The sequence below is a fragment of the Dromiciops gliroides genome, chromosome 3 (genome assembly GCF_019393635.1).
Source record: "Dromiciops gliroides isolate mDroGli1 chromosome 3, mDroGli1.pri, whole genome shotgun sequence".
NCBI classification, from domain to species: Eukaryota; Metazoa; Chordata; class Mammalia; order Microbiotheria; family Microbiotheriidae; genus Dromiciops; species Dromiciops gliroides.
In genome coordinates, this window is record NC_057863.1 from 55,493,262 (window position 1) to 55,514,842 (window position 21,581).

Genomic DNA, 21,581 nt, shown 5'->3' on the forward strand with positions numbered 1-21,581 from the left:
GTCCAGTACTTGTTTAGAAATGGGCAGCTATGTAGAAGTCTATATTTTAAGATGACTGAATCATCCCATTTTAAAATGTCTCTGGACTTGTGTGTTATTAAATATTGTATAACTGGAACTTATTTTTGTTTATAAGGTTTTTATCCATTAATTGGTTGGAAGATTGGTCCTGAAGTTGTCTGCTTGGCTGAAGGCAATGCAGCAGACACTGGTACTGCCATAAAATGGGCCCAAACTTTGAGTAAGTAAACCTTCAGACTGATCATACAATGTGCACAGTTAAGCTCCTGGATGATAGTAGCAGTGACTCTTGCTGGTCATCAGACTGGTATTTCTGCATAAGAACTTTGAATAAGAGCTCTTTGTAGAAACCTTTTGGAATGTGAAAGAATAGAACAAAATGGTTTTTGGGAAGTTCAAACCAGAGAAAAATAAAGAAAAGAGGAAAAATAAGAAGGCCTAACTACTTTACTGTTTTTTCCTTGGATTTCCCAGTCAGGAGTTGGTTTGGTGCCTTTTCTAGATCTGTTTATTTTTTGGTTTAAATTATTTTTTATTTATTTTGTTAAATAGTTTCCAATTACATGTAGAAAAATTTTAGGGATCATTTTTAAAACTTTTGAGTTCCAAATTCTCTCCCTCTCTCTTGCTCCTTGAGATGGAAAACATTGTAATTTTAATTATAATCATGAAGTCGTGCAAAACACATTTCCATATTAGCCATATTGCAAAAGAAAACACAAACAAAATAAAACAATAAAAATAAAGAATTTTTTAAAAAGAATGCTTCAATCAGCACCCAGAGTTCATCAGTTCTCTCTCTGGAGGTGGATAGCATTTTTCATTATGAGCCCTGTGGAATTGTCTTGGATCATTTTCTTGATCAGGATAGCTAAATCTTTCAAAGTTCATCATCCTCACACTATTGCTGTTACTATCTACAGTTTTCTCTTTCTTCTGCTTACCTCACTTTGCATGGGTTCATCTATGTCTTCCTAGGTTTTTCTGAAAGTATCCCCTTCATCATTAATGTGATGGAGCACAATAGTACTCCATCATATTAATAATACAAACTTGTTCATTTATTCCTCAGTTGATGGGCATCCCCTCAGTTTCTAATTTATTGCTACTACAAAAAGAACTACTATAAATTCATTGTCCATATGAGTCCTTTTCCTTTTTCTTTGCTCTCCTTGGGGTATAGATCTGGTAACAGTATTGCTGAGTCAAAGGGTATATGCAGTTTTAGTTCCAAATTGTTCTCCAGAATGGTTGGACCAGTTCACAACTCCACCAGCTGTCCTAATTTTTAGACATTACCTCCAACATTTGTCATTTTCTTTTTCTGTCATGTTAGCCAATTTGATAAGTGTGAGGTAGTATATCACCATTGTTTTAATTCTCATTTAAACTACAGTAGTGATTTACAGCATTTTTTTTTGTGTAAATATTGATAGCTTTGGTTTTTTTCTTCTGAAGACTGTCTTTTCATATCTTTTGACCACCTATCCACTAGGGAATGGTTCTTATTTTTATAAATTTAGATAAGTTCCCTCTATATTTAAGAAATGAGGCCTTTATCAGACGCACTTAATGCAAAACATTTTACCCAGTTTTTCTCTTTTCCTTCCAATTTTGACTGAATTAGTTTTGTTTGTGCAAAAGCTTTTTAATTTCATGTAGTCAAGATGATTTATTTTATTTCCTGTAATCGTGTCTGTCTCTTGTTTGGTCACAAACTCCTTCCTTATCCATAGATCTGATAGGTACATGTTTCCTTGCTCCCCTAATTTACTTATGACATAACCCTTTATGTCTAATCATTTATCCTTTTTTTTTTTTTTTTGGCAAGGCAATGGGGGTTAAGTGACTTGCCCAGGGTCACACAGCTAGTAAGTGTCAAGTGTCTGAGGCCGGATTTGAACTCAGGTCCTCCTGAATCCAGGGTGGGTGGTTTATCCACTATGCCACCTAGCTGCCCCCTCTGTCTATCTTTTAAGACCTATTTGGGCTGTGTAATCTGTTAAACATATCGTGTCACCCCAGTAAAAGGTGAAATCTGTGCTTTATCCACTGCGCCACGTAGCTGCCCCATTTATCCATTTTGACCGTATCATTATATATGGTGTGATGGTTTGATCAATACCCAGTTTCTACCAAACTGCTTTACACTTTTTTTTAGCAGTTTTTGTCAGATGTTGAGTTTTTACCCCAACAGCTTGGATCTTTGGGTTTATCAAACACTAGATTACTATGGTCATTTACTACTGTATGTTGTGTACCTAATCTATTCCACTGATCTACTATGTTTCTTAGCCAATACCAGATTGTTTTGATGCTTACCATTTTGTAATACATTTTGAAATCTGGAACAGCTAGTCTTCCTTCCTTTTTTCACTGACTCCCTTGATATTTTTGACCTTTTGTTCTTCCAGATGAATTTTGGGACTTTTTTCTAGCTCTATAAAAGAATTATTTGATCATTTGATTGGTGTGGCGCTGAATGAGCAAATTAACTTAGTTTGAATGTTCATTTTTATTATATTGGCTATGAGCAATTAATATTTCTCCCGTTCTTTAGATGTATTGTTATTTGTGTGAAGTGTTTTGTACTTATGTTCATGTAATCTCTGGGTTTGTCTTGGAAGGTGGATTCCCAAGTATTTCATATTGTGTGCAGTTATTTTAAATGGAATTTCTCTTTCTGTCTCTTGCTGTTGAGTTTTGGTGGTAGTATATGGAAATGCTGATGATTTATGTGGGTTTATTTTATATACTACAACTTTGCTGAAGTTGTTATTTGTTTCATCTAGTTTTTTAGTTGATTCTCTAGGGTTTTCTTAGTATATCATCATAGTATCTGCAAAGAGTGATAGTTTTGTTTTCTCACTGCCTTTTTTATTCTTGCAATTTCTTATCATTGCTATAGCTAGCATTTCTAATACAAAATTGAGTAATATTGTAGTGGTGTTAATGAATATCCTTGCTTCACTCCTGATCTTATTGGCAAGGCTTCAAGTTTATTGCTGTTACAGATAATCCTTGCTTTGGTTTTAGATAAATACCACTTATCTTTTAAGAAAGGCTTCATTGATTCCTATGCTTTCTAGTGTTTTTTATAGGAATGGATGTTATAATCTGTCAGAAGCTTCTCCTGCATCTCTTGATATAATTATGTTGTTGTTAGTGTTACTGATGTGGTCGGTTATGCTGATACTTTTCCTAATGTTGATCCAGCCTTAAATTCCTGGTATAAATCCCACCTGGTCATATTCATCTTTGTGACATATTCCTATGATTTTTTTTGCTAGTGCTTTATTAACCTTTTTTTGCATTGATATTCATTAAGGAAATTGGTCTATAGTTGGGGGGTTTTTTTTGGCTTTTTGCTTTCCCTGGTTTAGGTATCAAAACCATATTTGTGTTATAAAAAGAATTTGATAGGACTCCTTCTTTACCTATTTTTCTCAAATAATTTATATAGTATTGGGATTAATTTTTCCTTAAATGTTAAGTAGAATTTACTTTTAAATCCATCTGGTCTTGGGGATTTTTTCTTTGGGAACTCACTGATAGTTTATTGAATTTCTTTTTCTAAATTAGGATTAGTTAAATATTCTATTCCCTCTTCTGTTAATCTGGACAGTTTATACACATAAAGTGTGATTCACTTGTAGAAGTGCATTTTTCCCTTATCAGGAATCCAGTCAGGCCTGTGTCACTTTCTCATCCTGTCTGTGCTCTTGTATTTCTGTTCTACCTTTTAAAGCCCAAATCCTTAGGTGAAATCCAGGTATATGAATTAGCCATGAGTCAATTCATCAACTTTTAAAATTTAACTAGCTACTTATATTGTTTTTATTTAATTTAAAAAATGCAACAAAAATATCTTTTCTCACCTTCCCATCTCTCCCCTTATCCTTCCATTAATCCAGAACTTAAACACCCTCAAAAAGCCTACCAGTTCATACCTGAGACTACAAAAGAAGCTTCTACATGAAACCTTAAATCTTCATTTACATTGCTTGCTATTGTTAAAAGCATATAACAAATTCTACTTGTAACTTTGTAAATTGCCCTGATCATAGTGCTTCCTTCTATTCTATGCATTTAAATTTTTTTATATATATATATTTTTTGGTCAGACGTGTGCTTTGTCAGACGTATGGTAAGCTTACACACTTTTCTGGGCCACTAGAGTACTACATATGGCCTTTCTAGTGTCCAGGGCCAACAGCGACATTAAAATCAGAATCCCAGACTGTGAGGGAAAAATTCATCCTCTTCTCAATAATTCTCAGGAACTGAGCAGCGAGGTGACAGAGGCTTTATTTTCTTCTCATGAGAAGGAGGCACCCTAGTGTGCAGCTAGTGGGTGCCCAGAAAGGGGGCTCGCAGGCCCTGTTTTATACCCTAGTCCCTAACGCAAATGGACCTTCCCCTTTTTCATCACTGGTGGGGTTACAATCTACAAAAACTAGCTAATCAGAACGCAGTATTCCCACCCCTCTTCCTTGTATGGGCATAACTCAGGAGCAGACCTTATACTTCCTTATATGGGCAGACCTCTGGAGAGGACCTAATTGAGACCAGGGCTCCTTGAACCATGTGACCTTACTAATCTGAGGGGGAGGAGGGGATCTGAGACCTTTGTCCCACAAACAGGTCAAGAGAAGTATGACTGACTGTTAATATCCACATTGAGAGGAGACAACTACCCATTTCTCACACAGACTCTCTGATTTTCCAAGGGCTCTAAAGTTATTTTTAAAATTAAGTAGTGTGTGGGGAAGCTAGGTGGTACAGTGGATAAAGCACTGGCCCTGGATTCAGGAGGACCTGAGTTCAAATCTAGCCTCAGACCCTTGACACTTACTAGCTGTGTGACCCTGGGCAAGTCACTTAATCCTCATAGTCCTTCAAAGAATAAATGAATAAAAATTTTTTTAAAAAAATTAAGTAGTGTGTGAGTGATCAGGAATGACTTTGTGTATGTAGAAAGTGATCCTTGAACTGAGTTTTGAGAGAAACAGAAGATTCTATGAAGCAGAGGTGAAGAGGGAGGGAGTTCTAGATGGGGGGAACCACCCTACACACAGACAGGATACTGTGTGAAGGACAGCACGACCAGGCTGGCTGAACCTTAGAGTGAGTGAATGAAGGAGACTAGGAGAGAATGAGACAGCAAAGGCAGTGAGCCTTGCCCAGGGTCACACAGCTAGTAAGTGTCAAGTGTCTGAGGCCAGATTTGAACTCAGGTACTCCTGACTCCAGGGCCAGTGCTCTATCCACTGCACCACCTAGCTGCCCAACATGGAAAGCTTTTAATGCCAAATTGGGGAGGGCCCAAGGGCCACTGGAGTTCATCCAGAAGGGGAGTGGCCTGGTCAGACCTGAGCTTTTGGACATTCTCTTGGGCAGCTCTGGGGAGGATGGATTAGAGAGGGAAGAAAGTCTCATCAGGGACTCCCGAGCTTTACTCTCTCCCTCTCTAAGTTACCTCTATCTACTTTTTTTAAACATTTGCTTCATGAGTGAAAAAGATCATCCCATGTAGGCAGTCCTGGATGGGTTGAGATCTGCCCTGTTGGAAGGAAAAACCACACGAATGAAAGCACCACTTCGCTTGAGCATGTATCCTTGTATCCAGGCATGTGCTGGAGCCCACTGATACATGGCTCCAGAGAGCCAAATGGTACATTTTCAGCGCCCTTTTGGGCATAGATTGATTCTCATTTCTGTCTTTGTATCTCTAGAGCATTGTGCTTAGTAAATACTACTTGGATATAACTGGATTAAAACACCATTGATACTAGAACAGAGTCCTCAACAGTAGAGGCAGAAGGGACTCAGAGTAGGGCCTGGAGATGCCCACTATAGCTAGGGCTTGAGCAGTCCATTTACTGGAAAGTCATCCCATATGGGTATGGAGTTGTGGGGCTGATAAATCTTAGGGCTATTCTATGTGATTCTAGTTTCATTTGTTGTTTCTTCCTCTCTAAAACTGAAAACTTTCTGCAGATCTCTTCACAGATGCTGATGAGACTGAAAAGATGGCTAAAAGTTTGCCAGATTCTGAAGGAGTTTGTTTTGTTCCATCTTTTAGCGGATTGCAGGTAAAAGAAAAAAATTCAATCAGTGACATCTTTGTTCATACTTGCCTGCCACCTTATCTCTAGATTTCTTTGACTTGGACAAGAGGGCAATGGGAAGCCCACTGTGGGCTTCCACTGTAGAATCAGCTGAGCTAATAGTAGATTCTAAAGCTGAGAATCCATGCCCTACTGATCAAGAAACTCCCTACGATTACACAGAAATCTCTTCAGATAGACCTTATTGGTCTCAAGTGCTGTCATATTACTGAACAGACTTTTCAGAGTTGGAAAGGCTTTAACTAAAAGTATAGCCAACTCAAACCCAGGAGTTAGCAGTGGACTAAAACAGAACCTTTTTGTTTTTTAAAGTTGTCCCTGTGACTGGTTTGCCAAAGGAATCCATTTCTTAGTTTGGGGAAAGTACAGTGTACCCCTGAAGTGGGTTCAAACCCTTAGGCCACACCTAAGGATCCTGCAGGCCACATATTGACTTAGAAAACCACAAAATAATATATTTATGTTCCATTGTATTTTTGTTTTGTTCAATACTTCCTAATTACATTTCACTCTGGCTCAGAGAAGCTTGTGCCTCGCCCATGCTCACCCAAGCTCCTAAGTGTCTGAGGCCACATTGGAACCTGCACCTTCTTGACTTCTAGTCCAACACCCGTTTGGAACCTGTGTTTCAAATTTACCAAACTGAGAATGATTGCACAGATCATGAGAAATAATGATTACTGTGCATGTTTTTAAATTAAGCATCCATCTATGTTAGCTCTGATTTTTTACTCTTGAGAAGCTTCAAACCAGGAATTTTACCTCTTAGAAGTTTTTACACATTTAATGTCATTCTCCCTGCAGATGGGCTCTTAATTATGCCAGAGAAATAAAGCATCCATAGCTTTTGGGGACGAACTAATTTTAGGCCATTAGAATCCTACATATAATTTACTAGAAGAGAGGATTAAGCTAGTTTTCCAGGAAAATATTTGTGGTGTTTTGATGTTTTTTTCTCCCTTAAGACTAGGTCATTTACATGGGTAGGATTTGTTTCATCTCTTCTTTACAACATACTTTTCCCTATTGGTACTGGGTGTGGGATGTTGATCAGGGAGCTGAGCCTCTGCCACATATTGACTGTGTGACACTTTACCAATCCCTCACCTTTTCAGTGCCCCATATCATAATTCAAATTCTAATTATTTTCTTCTCATAGTAGTTTCTTTGTCATGTGTAGTTTTCTATTTACTATTTGACATCTTCCCCAAATGTTTAAGTATATCAGTGAATAATGTAGACTTTTTTCCTTCGTAGGCGCCATTAAACGACCCTTGTGCATGTGCCTCTTTTATGGGTCTCAAGTCTTCCACCAATAAATATCATCTTGTCCGAGCCATACTGGAGTCCATAGCTTTCAGGTATCAATAAACCCCTATTTAAAATCATACACTTTCCATTTTGAAGAATCTCTGTCATTCTTAACTGGAAACCAAACAATATATTAGCTGAGGACTTTTACTTTAAAAGAGGCAGCATGATCTAGTGGGTAAGCTTGTCTCAGCATCTGCAGATCCTGGGTTCAAGGACTGCCTCCAAGACCTTCTGGCTGTGTGACCCAAAGAACCCTCTCAGCCTGTATGTTGTAGAGAGGCTGCCAGTCCCTGTACTGACAGCCTTCTTCCTTACATTTATTCTGTGATCTCAGCTGAAGCATTCTATACTTCTTTTTTTTTTTGGTGGGGGCAATAGGGGTTAAGTGACTTGCCCAGGGTCACACAGCTAGTACGTGTCAAGTGTCTGAGGCCGGATTTGAACTCAGGTCCTCCTGAATCCAGGGCCGGTGCTTTATCCACTGTGCTATCTAGCCGCCCCCTCTATACTTCTTATTATGTTCAGTTATTAGTAGATCGCATCAATAGGAATGCTATCATAACTTGGAGCATTTGCAAATGTTTTTGGAAATCCCATTACTTAGAGTAGAGACTATTAAGGTTCTAGGTTAGGTTTTCTTTTTATGGAGGACAGCAGAGTTTTTCACTACAGAAGCTTTAATTAACAATACTCTGAGTGTTTAAAATGTAATTTAATTTTTGAGAGTTTAATTTTCAAAAGTCTTTTTATGGTATTTTTTCTTTTGATTATTTTGCCAAAATAAGAGACAGTAGTCTTATTTTAAAAGTTAAGAGTTTGGGGGCGGCTAGGTGGTGCAGTAGATAAAGCACCGGCCCTGGATTCAGGAGTACCTGAGTTCAAATCTGGCCTCAGACACTTGACTCTTACTAGCTGTGTGACCCTGGGCAAGTCACTTAACCCCCATTGCCCTGCAAAAAAAAAAAAAGTTAAGAGTTTGACCAAGAGGTGGTGTGGTATAGTATGGTAGATAGCCATTGTAGAGAAGAGGAAGACTTGGGTTCAAGTTTGACCTCTGATCCATCTGGCTGTGTGACACTGGATAAATCACTTAACCTCTCAGTGCTCCAGACTGCAGAAAAGATGCTGACCTGCACTGGCAGAGGGAGTTTCCTCACCAAGGATTTTCCTAAAACCAGTGAAATCATAGGTCTGGTTTGTGTCTTTATGACTGTCATGAAATGAAGGTTTAAAAAACTGTTAGCTGCGCATACCCTTTGGTCCAGCAATGCCACTGATAGGTTTATATCCCAAAGACATCCCCCAAAAGAGAAAAAGATCTATTTGTACAAAAATATTTCTAGCGGCTCTTGTTTTGTGGTGGCTAAGAATTGAAAATCAAAGGAATGCCCATCATGTGGGGAATGGCTAATGAGCTCTGGCATATGATGGTGATGGATATTATTGTGCTGTAAGAAATGAGAAGCAGGATGATTTCAGAAAGGCCTGGAAAGACTTGCATGAATGGATGTTTATTGAAGTGAGCAGAACCAGAAGAATGTTGTACACAGAGACAGCAATAATGTTTGTTCAAGAACTGTGAATGACTTAACTATTCAAAGCAATACAATGATCCAAGACAATCCCAAAGGACTATTGATGAAGCATACTATCCAGCTCCAAAGAAAGAACTGATATTGATAGAACACAGACTGAAGCATGCTATTTTTCACTTTCTTTCTTTTTTTCTTTTATTCAAGTTTTTTCATCCAAAATGACTAACATAGTAATGTTTTACATAATTGCACATATATAACCCATATCTGATTGCTTACCACTTCAAGGAGGGGGAAGAGCACAGAGGGAAGGAGGGATAAAATTTGGAACTCAAAACTACAAATAAAATTAAAAAAAAAAAATACCTGTTATCGGGGGTCAGCTAGGTGGCACAGCCCTGGACTCAGGAGAACCTGAGTTCAAATCCTGCCTCAGACTCTTGACATTTACTAGCTGTGTGACCCTGGGCAAGTCACTTAACCTTCATTGACCCGCAAAAAACCCCAAAATAAAATACCTGTTATCTAAAGCAGTGGTATCAAACTCAAATAGAAATAGGGACCACTAAGCCACACATAAGGATTCCTGTGGCCACATATTGTCTTAGAAAACTACATATTAATGTTACCTATGTTCTGTTGTATTTTATTTATTTGGTTAAATATTTCCTAACTTATGGTTTAGTGTTCTTGTTTCTATATGAATTTGACACCGCTGCTCTAGGCAATTCTCTAAGTTGCAGAAAAGGTGCCAACCTGCATGGGTAGAGGGAGTGTTCTTACCTGGGCATTCCCTATACCAGTGAAATCACAGGGCCAATCCCTATACCTGTCCTTTGAAGGACTATCATCTTTGTATAACTATGTACAGGAAGGAACTGCATGACATGATATAATCATGATTTGCACTTTGTCTAAAGAGCGATTATCTTCTTTTTAAATAGAAACAAACAATTGTATGAGATGATGCAGAAGGAGATTGGCATTCCTATTACCAGAGTTCGGTATGTAGACTTCCACCGTGATAGATTCTTTTTGAACTAAGACAATAAAACTAAAACAAATAAGAATTCATCTTAAACAACTCAGTCCTACGAATTTCAATGCCTGAAGTTCAAAGTTCTTTTTGACCTAATCCCTCAAATAGCAAACCTTCCTTAAATCTTGTCCCTTAGGATTAATGGGAAAATGGTTGCCATAATTTTCTAGAGACAACGCTTTAGCAAGAGCTAGATGAAGTGCTGATAGGTTTCAGAAGATTTAAACCTAACTTTTCTGGCCCCCAGATCTAGACAAGTAGGCATTGGGATTGTAGATGAAAGCACAACCTCAGATGTCTTCTGAGTGGGATGCATGTTGAGGATTTGGCCAGAGCACCCCTCTCTCTCTCTCTCTCTCTCTCTCTCTCTCTCTCTCTCTCTCTCTCTCTCTCTCTCTTTCTCTCTCTCTCTTTCTCTCTTTTTCTCTCTCACTCTCGCTCTTGTTCTCTTTCTCGTCTTGAAGCCCTTTGTTAGAATGTCCAAATAGACCATAGTCAAATGTGAAATTCCTCATTTTCTCCTCACTATCTTTCTATCTTTCCTCTTTGAGCCATTGGTACTAGGTCATTGTAGCCTCTGCAGCCCCTAGCTGTAAATGGGACAACTGGGGGAGTTGGTACCAGGGACTTGTTCACTGAATCACAGATGGAATTTTGATGTTTAGAGCTGGAAGTCTAGTGCATGACTGTTGTTTTCAGGTGAGGAAAAGACTCAGTGAGGTGACTCATCCACGATCTCCCAGGTGTCAGTAATCTCTTTTTATTAAAGTTGTACTTCCAAAGGAAAGTCTGATACAATTTTCTTTCAGTTCCTTGAATTTCTTCAACTTCCTCTGCTATAATAGAAATTTAGGATCCCTCCCATATCTTAGTTGAGTGTGTGGAAAAAGCAAATCACCTGGTGCCCATTTCCACCCCATCCCTTCCAGTTCCATAGGAGCCTCAGACCTTAAGAGGCCAGGGTCCTTCAAACTCCAGTGAGATAGACCTTAGCAGGGAATGGTTTCGATGGTCTTGATAAAATCAGGACTGCAGGAACTCCTGTGTGGCTGAGCTTTGATTTAAAGAAACATTAAATAGTGTGTTTATTACTGATCTTTTACTTTGCACATCTTTTTCCCCATAGGGCAGATGGAGGGGTTTGCAAGAATAGTTTTGTTATGCAGATGACTTCTGATCTGATTAATGAGAAGATAGACAGGCCTGCCCACATAGAGATGTCCTCTTTAGGAGCTGCTTCTCTAGCTGGTCTTGCTGTTGGTATGTATGATTTTGGTAATGACTAGTGCTTTCTTTTCAAATATTTCCAGACTGTAGGATGGATCGTCATAAAGCATTGACTTGGAAGGTTGTATGGAGTTTGCATTTTGCTCCTACTCACCCATCACTAAAGTCAAGTGACTGCTTGTGGCTTGTGCTTCTCTCCCACCTTCAGAACAGGCACACAGTACATGTATACATACATGTGTGTATATACATATATATACATATATTTATATATATTTATATTTGCCTAGATATGCATGTATATGTATACAAATATAAACATATGCATATATATACATAGATACATATAAATTTGTATTTATATAAATATCTAGATATTATTTTCCACTGTCTTTGACCTCTTAGGTTTATATGCCTGGTAGTCCTATTGCTGAGTGAAAGGACTTTTGAGATTTAAGTAATTGCTGTCCAGAATGGTGGGACCAGTTCACAACTCCACCACTAGTGCTTTGATGTGTTTGTCCTACCATTGCTTGTCCAGTGAAGTCACAACTTATCAAGATTGTCTCCTGAGGGATGATTGCTGTTGGAGGCAATGACCACCATGAAGTCAGTATAGAAGTAAACATTCCACCTCACAAACCTGTACTTCAGCCCCATAATGTCGACAGTCTCTTGAACTTGTGATAAAAATTGCCCAGTAGGTGCCTTCTTACCTATTTGTAGTCTTCGTGTTCAATCTTATGGCTCCAGGCAGGATTAACTATCAAATGTGAGAATAATTTTTTTTCTTATTTCCAGGGTTTTGGACAGACAAAGAGGAGTTAAAGAAGCTGAGGGAAAGTGAAAGAGTTTTTGAGCCACAGAGAAAATGGAAAGAATATGAACCTAGTATGGAAAATTGGGTCAAGGCTGTAAAACGTTCCATGAACTGGTATACCAGGCTATAACTTCAGATGGGAAAAGACAAAACACTCTACTGCTTTTTGGGGGGGAAACCTTACCATAATTTTTATCTGAACCATAACCTTGCTAAGACAACAATACCTCATAAACACGCCTTTCATGGTTGTGTGTTTCATAGCAGCTTCCTAAGAAGAGTGTGACCACCATTTCCAGTTGTGCGTGGCTGCTCCAAAATTCTTGTCTTACCTCGGGTCCTCATCTTTTTAAAAGAAAAATACTGTAGATAAGTGCTATAACTGAACATTGTGATTTGTTACCAGCAATTTTTAGTGAATGCTATTCAATGTTGCATTCAAAAATTATGTCATTTTTTGCCTTGAATTCATTAGATTTATTTACAATCTACGTACTAAATAAAAGGATGACTATGCCAAAATATTGTAGCAGTGCTGAAGCAACATTAAGAGTTTTTTTAGGGAAGCTAGGTGACACAGTGGATAGAGCACCAGCCCTGGAGTCAGGAATACCTGAGTTCGAATCTAGCCTCAGACACTTAACACTTACTAGCTGTGTGACCCTGGGCAAGTCACTTAACCCCAATTGCCTCACTTAAAAAAAAATTAGTTTTTTTCAATTTAAAGCTAGAATTGTTCAATGCTCTGTCCAGACGTGAGCTGTGTGTCAGTATTTGGATTTCAGACTAACTTTCTTTTTAGGTTAGTGCATCATCTTTTTCTAACTGTCTTAATTTTTGCTCTCCTGTGACCTAGGAACATTATTTCTTTGCAGATTTGCCAACAAACTTTTCATAATTGGTCATTGTCTTTGAAAAAATGTTGATTTCTGATTGATCAAAATGATAGTGTTTGCTAGGGAACAATAATTTCTTTCTCTTCTTCCATCAAATTATTTGATTACTTAAACTGACCATATTTGCAGGTGAGTAGGGAAACAGTGTTCCCAAAACTTCTGGCTGTCATCACAGAATCAATCACGATCTCATTTTTGAGAACATACAGCTCGCTGTTATTGTTTGATCCTCCTGAGTATTTTGTTGTCTTACATTAATGTCCTAACACATTTTGTTGTAAATATCCCTGGGCCTGGTTGTTGGTGTTTAATAACCAGAACAGTTCTTAGTTAGATCAAGATGGTGACATCTCTGCTTTATGAGCATTTTTTTTTTTACCAGTTCTGGTAGTTAGGTCAGATCTCTCAGTCTTTCTTTATAGTATTTCATCCTTGTGTGTGTGCCTTCTGATAGTTAACCTACTTGTCTGGCACAGAGGATGGCAGGAGTGAACCCACTCAGTGGCAAGTGCCCTGGATACCTCTCTCTGCCCCATCTACTTCTAGGAGAGGAGCAGAGAAATCTTATTTTATTTTTTGATCCTCTGCTTGGTGAAATTTGTGGAGAGAAGAGGGTTGAGGCAGAGCCTAGGCTGCCCGTGCTCCCAAATATTTGAGCACCAATTTAGTTTTCAAAGTATAGTAATAATGAGTTATGTGCCTGTGACTGATGTTTAGCCTTCATTGTTATCACCTCCAGCCTCGTTTCCCCTTTGCCAGGACTTGCCCATTTGGTAGTGGTCTTTGCTTGCTTGTTTTGCTGGTTGTGAATTTACTTCTTTCAAACCACAGAATTCTTACTTAAAGGGGAAATTATCAAGTAAGAACATGATTTAAGGAAGGTGATCAAGGTATTTTAGTTCCTGCACATTTTCCAAAAACAGACAGTGGTCTGTCTTTGGAGAATACTTTCTAAGAACAATAAAGTAAAACATGTAGCTCATTCTTACTCCTCAAATTCCATTATGTTAAGCTTCAACAGCAGTTCTAGATTTTGTCTCATTAGAGTTTTGTTGTCTCACATACTTGGGCCATCTACTGAGGCTTTAAAGTCTTGTTGTATGGAAATTTTTCAGTGCAATATTCACTCCCTCTAGTTCTTCCTTTCTTCTCTTGTTTCTGATAGTCTTACATTGAAGCAGCCTTAGGATAACTTTCTGTGGGGTCTGAACTATTTGTAGCCAAACAGGACTGAATTGTTTCCAGAGAGGCTCCTGGTATCATTTCTCAGAGACTTGACATTTGGTGGGTGTGCTTTATTCACTAATACTTTTGTCTTTGCACACTGAGTCCTGAACTGGAATATTACTAATGCCTAAAATTTTTCTTTTACTTTGATCTTGTGTATTAATTCATCTCTGTCTCTGTCTCTCCCTCCTATTGTATTACTGCAAATGAAAGGATAAAGATTATTTATTATGTATAACTGAATTTCATGGGAATTGGTTGTCTGTCCAGGTATTAGTGGCTTATAAATTTTCTTCCTATTCAAGAATAGAAACAAGTCTTATTTTTGTTCTTTTGGTTCTTCAAGGGACAGTTTGCTAGAGAGGTGGTCAGATTTTGTTGACCACATTCGTTCTTGAAGGTTGTAGCAGAAAATTCTGAATCATTTCATTGAATCAGGTGCCATCTTCTGAGCCCTCTTTCTCATAGACCTTTATCAATCAGGAAATAGCAGGAAAGGTCCTAGTCCTTGAAGGAAAACAGGATTCCTACTTTTAATGTAAGGGAGAGAACCAGGCATTAGAATCTGTTCATTCAACTGTTTGTTGTTGTTCATTCTCTCTTCTCTAGAAAAGTCATCGTTTTGATGCAGATCTGGGATGTGCTTGGTGTGTTAGGACAGGACCAAAGTATATTTATCTGATTCCTTGCTTTGCTACACTTAGAAATAAGTGTTTTTGAAACGTGGCTAATCCACATTCTTTTACTAAAAATTAAAGATGCCTTCCTGTCTCTGGGCAAAGACCACTTTGGATAAATCCTCTCTACTTGTGCTCCATTAAACCGCCTAGATTGTAAGCTCCTTGAGGGCAGGAGTTATGTCTTTTTTCCTTTCTGTATCACCCACAGTGCCTTGCATGTAGTAGGTGCTTGGCTAATATTGGCTGAAGGAGTGAAATTTCATCTCTGCTTTGGACTTTTAATATGTATATTTCCTTTTCCCTTTTTGTACACAAAAGTGCTAGTAGGTAGCAAGTGATGTTTGTTACAGTAAATACATTGGCTTGAGAGAGACGATTGTAAATAGCTTTATGACCATAAGCATCTGGAATCTCCATTTTTTTATTCTTAAAAGTTCTGTGTGAAAACCTCACTTTCTATGAGGGAAGATGATTTATTCAAAATTTTATCTTTTTAAACAACAAAATTCTTCATGTTAGTATACATCTGCTGGTACATATTTAGGTAACTTTGGGGGATGTTTCTAAGGAAAGACAACAGTTTTTCCACAAGTTTTATTTTTATTACAGAAGAATACTAAATGATGGGACCCTAGGAATGCCAAACATAATTTTGCTTCATGAAAGAAGCTCTAAGAAAAGTTTCCCTACATGCTCCAATATTAACCTTATTTAATTAAAAGTAACAAATGGTAAGGTACCCCTCCCTCCACAGCCTAGCAAGAATTTCAATATTCTTGGTATCCTGAAAATGAAAAGGGAGGTAATTTAAGGCCTTTAGACCTTGTAGCAATTTTTAAATTTCTCAGACTGAGCAGAGGAGACCTGGGTCTCCTCTGAGTCCAAACTCACCTACCAGTCAGGAATAACAGTGGATTCTGAGTCCCTTTGGGGATTTTCATTGATGTCCTCAAAAAGAATGAAAAGCCCCAGGATCCCTTCCTGACCCTTTGGTACCAAATTTAGCCCACTATGGACCCCAGGGATAGCCCAAGCACCTAGACCTCCCCAGTCACGTATCCTTAGGGGGCTGTGGAGCAAAGCTCCTTACATTGTGGGTTGCAACCCCATATGGGGTTGTGTAACTGAATGTGGAGGTCATGAAAAATCTGGCAACAGTAAAAGGTATACCTATTTTATATACCTGTATACCTGGGGTCATATAAAAATTTCTTGGGCCAAAAGGGGTCACGAGTGGAAAATGTTTAGGAAGCCCCGGTGTAGAGGTCCTTAGAATTGCCCTGATTTTGAAGGGTATGGGGCAGCACATCAGTGTAGCCCAAGGGCAGATGAGCAAAGCCCAGTGAGAAAGTGTGGCAGAAGTTCTTGGAAGCAGGGAAGGAACCACAATTGCAGAAAACCTCAGATTTCCCTGTGCCATGATCTTCCCCTCAATGACACTGTTGGTGTGCTGAGTATGGCAGCTCTGTGTGCCCTGTGACTTTGGGGGAGAGAAATGACAAGCACTCAGCTGAATCTTTTCATTTTTCCCTTTTCCGTTTAATGACTGAAGAGGTCACTCCTTAGGGGTTTGAAATAATGTAACTGATCAGGATATTATTAGGTAACTTCCAAGTGTGTACTGACATCTTCAGTGTGACTGTAACGTACAAGGGAGAGGCCCAAGGGGCCTCTCAACGGTTCTGTTCTCATTAGCGGCGTGTTGATCTGTGATTAGCCATATAACAATATCATTGTTTTAAAATGTTTTAAGTACTGTATAGAGTTTTATACTCAGCTGTCTTAATATTTCTAAGAACTTTTATTTTGGAATAATATGACTTGTTATGATTCAAAATGATTTAGTAGAAAATTTATTTGAAAATTGCATATTTATGCAAGGTGGTATAATATAGATGTCAGTTGGGATATATGAGCCTGTTCTTTATCATTCTATTACTCTTCTTTCAGAAATTTAGCCTCATTCATACAAAATTGCCATTAAGATCATCATAAATAGCTATACATTAAATCTAGAAGGCATAAATATCTTGTTGCAATTTTTTTCTTTGGTTTTATATGGGTTCCATTCACTTTCTATTCCCCTAAGGACTACCTTAGGGGTAAGAAACACAAGTAAGCATTTTATTTTCCAGAAAAATCCTTTCCCTGTGGCTCATAGGTATTTATTTTGTGATATGCCAGTTATAATTGTTAGTTAAGGGTAAAATTCTCTGGGGAACATGGGCCCAGGCAAATGGTTGCCTTATCCTGGACCTGTTTCTATCCAGCTACCTTCTAGGTTCACTCATTTTTTGAGATCCTTCCTAAAGTATGAAAATTGGGCCTGGTTTTTACACATCAAATTACTCCCAGTTATCCATGACCTTAAAATAAAAACTATGAATATGACTACATGGGCTGGGATCTATGATGGAAAAATTAGCAAAAACTCTTAATAATTGAACCCAGAAAAGAATCATTTCATATAACCCTGACAAAAGGCAAAGTCACAGACTAGATGATCACTTTAGGGACTGTTAAGCCTTAATTTATATTCTACATCCTTGCATAAGGGAACTTATTAGAGAAGAAAGTTCATTGTGAAAAAATATGAATATAATTTGTGGGGAAATGAATGTATTGTATTTTTAGATATTTAGAAAACAAATAACTGGATGACTCTTTGCAAATAATGATGGTACCAGCTTAGTTTTTTTTTAAATCATCATCTCTAAAAATTGTACTTATGTAAAAAAAATAAAAATTACTCAGAAGTTGCAATGGTGAAAGGTTGATCTATTTGCTAATGTATGACAAGAGCTCTTTGTTGGTGGTTTGGGGGCAGGAGTCTTTTTAGCTTGGAAGGGAGGAACCTGGGAATGGGGTCTTGAACCTGATGATCAGATTTCTTGTCCCACACTTTTTCTCTCTGACACATGAAGATGCAAGAATGAGATATCTTATAGGAGAAGATGGCTTGACTGTCAGGTCAGTCAACTGGGGTATGTCCTTCCTGGGTTTGGCTCTAGGATTTTAGTTCCTGGGACCTCAGATGGCTTTGATGGATCTCCATTTCTTGCTCACCACTTGTGTTTTCCAATCTAAAGAGAAGAATAAATGCAGAAGAAACAGGTTCTGTGCATTCCCAGATATATGGTGGTCAGGCAGGTGAGGATTTCCCCCAGTGAGCAACCAAGACTGGTTCTTCTTGCCTTGCTCACCGCCACAGAAGAAGGCAAGAGACAGTCCACACGTGGATCATATTGTGTGCACATGGTGCCGGGTCAGCCTCTGCTGAGTCACATCGCTCCTTGGAGCTCCTTAGTCAGCCAGAAGATTATCCATCATCTCACCATGCATCACTCTGCCAGAAACTGGCTTACCAGAGATCCCCATGTTGGATTGTCAGCAGGCAGAGAAAATGCACATGTTCCGTGTAACCCACAAGGGAGAGCAAATCTGAACATGCTTTAAGAACTGGGCCCCAGTACATTCTTTCTCCCCCACCCCACCCCACCCCTATTAAAAATTTGCTCTCAGCAACTCTGCTGAGGGTGTGTTTGGAATTCATTGTCTAGGTCCCCCAATCTAGAGCTATTCTTTCAGCCCCAGAAAGACAGAAGTATTGTCTGTCCTTTGACTTGCTTCCCTAGTGCCACACCAGAAAGGCTCTCAAAACACCCACCATGGCATAGATCTTATAAAAACCTAAACATGCAGGCAGAAATTGCTCCCAAATATGCCTCCTCCACAGTCCAGGGAAATTTTCTCTGGATTCCTATCCCAAAAGGCACACAAAATTTCCTCAATGGATCCATGCCATTACAAAGATAATCCAAATTCCAAATTCATTTAATAATAGTACAACTGGGCTTAGTTCAGAATGAAGGAAAACAGGTAATCTCTGAATTTGTGCTAGACTCCCAAATGAGGTTAAGCATCTGGGATTGATTACTCGGGATTTTAAGGCCAGGTGGCAAACTTTATCCTATAGACCCCCAGCACATAAAGACCTTATAGTAAGACAATCTAGTTCTGTTTAAAAGAAAAAATAAGCATTTATGAACTAAGCACCAGTATTTTGGTTATGCAAAATCCATACTTGTGAGCTGCAATATTCATACTGGGTACAGTAATAAGGCAGATATGGGTATAGAAACATACGAGCACAAATTATTACAAAGAAACTAACCTGGTCTGATTTGAAAGGAAATAAAGCAGAAAAGAGACTGTCTAATTGCAATTTTAAAATGCTATTTTCTCTCCAGTGGATCCTATCCAGGTGAAGCACTGGAGTTAGCTAAGCTGAGGCCACAGGGGCTAATGACTTTTGCCTGTCCTCGAGGTTTGAGAACATCACTTGGAGGTGGTTTGTCTTTTCAATAGGGAAAATACCTCCTCATCTCCAACACCCCCCCTACATCAGTTTCCCAAGGAACAATTCTGTTTTAGGTTCGAGGCTAATAGGGCCCTCCCCATCAGAGAAGAGAGAAGTTTTAAAATTATCCAAAGTATATCCAAAGTATCAAGTATAAAACACATAATTTTTTCCCCACACAACAAAAGGCATGTTGGGCAATAGAATCATAGGATAATTATAATTGATCACGAGGCCAATATTCCAGTCCCCTTTAGAACATTTGCAAATGCTTTCTTTGCAAGGGCTCCTTAGCAATTCAACTATTTTACATTTTCCTACACTTCATCTGGCCCAATCTATGCCAAGTGGGTTCTTTCTTTCCAGTCTTCCCTCTCTGTGGACAACTCTCCCCATCTGCTAGTCCAATCAGTGAGTCAATAAACATTTGTTAGGCCCCTATCATATGCCAGGCACATTGCTAAATTCTGGGAATATAGAAAAAGGTACAAGACTATCCCTGCTCTTGAGGAGCTCAAAATCTAATGAAGCTACTATTTAGTGTAGCTAGGACTATACCCTACAAATAGCAAGGGGGTGTCATTGTGTGCTAGTTTTGTTTTTTTTTTTAGGCAATGGGGGTTAAGTGACTTGCCCATGGTCATACAGCTAGTAAGTGTCAAGTGTCTGAGGCCGGATTTGAACTCAGGTACTCCTGAATCCAGGGCCGGTGCTTTAACCACTGCACCATCTAGCTGCCCCCCCATTGTGTGCTTTTAAGGGAGGTAGCATGGTCATCTCTAGCCTCTTATTCCACAGTCCTTCTCCAAGGGAAAGGGGAAGCGGGAGATCGAGGCTGGAAGCTTAACCATTCTACTCTCCTCAGAGAAAGGCTAGAATTAAATCTATAATATGCTCCCTTAAGAATTATTAATCCAGGGGCAGCTAGGTAGCACAGTGGATAAAGCACCGGCCCTGGATTCAGGAGTACCTGAGTTCAAATCCAGCCTCAGACACTTGACTAGCTGTGTGACCCTGGGCAAGTCACTTAACCCCTATAGCCCTACAAAAAAAAAAAAAAAAAGAATTATTAATCCAGGGAGGCTAGGTGGCACAGTGGATAAAGCACCGGCCTCAGACACTTGACACTTACTAGCTGTGTGACGTGGGCAAGTCACTTAACCCCCCTTGCCCTGAAAAAAAAAAAAAAAGAATTATTAATCCAGGGGAAGCCAGGTGGCACAGTGGATAAAGCACTGGCCCTGGATTCAGGAGGACCTGAGCTCAAATCCAGCCTTGGACACTTGACACTTACTAGCTGTGTGACCCTAGGCAAGTCACTTAACCCTCATTGCCCTGAAAAAAAAAGAAAAAAGAAAAGAATTATTAATCTAGAGGATGTGGTTTTCCAGTTGAAGCAAAACTTCTGATCACTATTTCTTTATATCCAAGGCTAGATTTCCTCCCCACTAAATACCAGTTCCAAAATGAACACACATGGTAATTAGCAAGAAACCTATTGATCTGAGTCAATAGCAAAAAACAGAAATCAAAATATACATAGGGGAATATATACCAGACAATACAAAGTAGAGAAGCTCTCCCACTGAGAATGAGGTAAACAGCACAGCCAAGAGAGACAGTCTGAGATCTCACCCATGGGGAAGTTCCCTGAGTCTTCTGGTGTAGCACACTGGGAATAGGAACATGGTGGAAACTTGCCAACTCCTCCCATGTAAGATTCTTCCCAGGGTCTTTTCCTTTAGTGACCTGAAGTGGGGTTTAGTGTTATCCATCTTCTCCCTCAAAACTGGAAGCAGGAAAGTGACTATAGACCTGAAAGAACCTGAAGAGACTCAGAGAGTCTGGAATTCTCCTGTCTCCTGCTCTCACCAACTCCACCTTGCCTCTCATGAAGATCAGGGGACTCGTCTCCACCAGTGAGGAGCTAAACCTATACCAATGGGCTTTGGGACTTGGGTTATATAGAATAAATTGAAAAAATCGACAGGAGGACACTAAAATTAAGAGGGATTAGGAAAGGTCTCCAGTAGAAGTTGGAATTTTAGTTGAGACTTGAAGGAAGTCAGGAGGTGGAAATGAGTCCAGTGGGCATTCTGAGAGACAGCCAGTGAAAATACCAGCATCAGGAAATGATGTGTCGTGTAGGAGGAACAGAAAAAAAGCCAGTGTTACTAGTTCAAAGTGGGTGGGGGAGAGTGTAAAGTTGTTGTTTGTCCTTTGTCCTGATATAATGTAAAACCTCAACTTTTTTTTTAATATATGTGCAATTATATAAAACATTACCATATTAGTCATTTTGTACAAGAAAACTTGAATAAAAGAAAAAAA

The 21,581-nt window shown here is 39.0% G+C and overlaps 1 protein-coding gene across 1 annotated transcript in view; it reads left to right on the forward strand.

Annotated features, from left to right (window-relative positions):
* LOC122751788 (putative glycerol kinase 5) overlaps window positions 1-17,641 on the forward strand; it is a 56,141-nt gene extending 38,500 nt beyond the window's left edge. Inside the window, exons 11-16 of the mRNA XM_043998948.1 lie at window positions 137-241; window positions 6,022-6,116; window positions 7,410-7,513; window positions 9,946-10,005; window positions 11,167-11,300; window positions 12,069-17,641. Of these exons, the coding sequence (XP_043854883.1) occupies window positions 137-241; window positions 6,022-6,116; window positions 7,410-7,513; window positions 9,946-10,005; window positions 11,167-11,300; window positions 12,069-12,217 (647 nt within the window). The 3' untranslated portion in view covers window positions 12,218-17,641. The remainder of the gene's footprint in view (window positions 1-136; window positions 242-6,021; window positions 6,117-7,409; window positions 7,514-9,945; window positions 10,006-11,166; window positions 11,301-12,068) is intronic.
* Window positions 17,642-21,581: the final 3,940 nt, after the last annotated feature.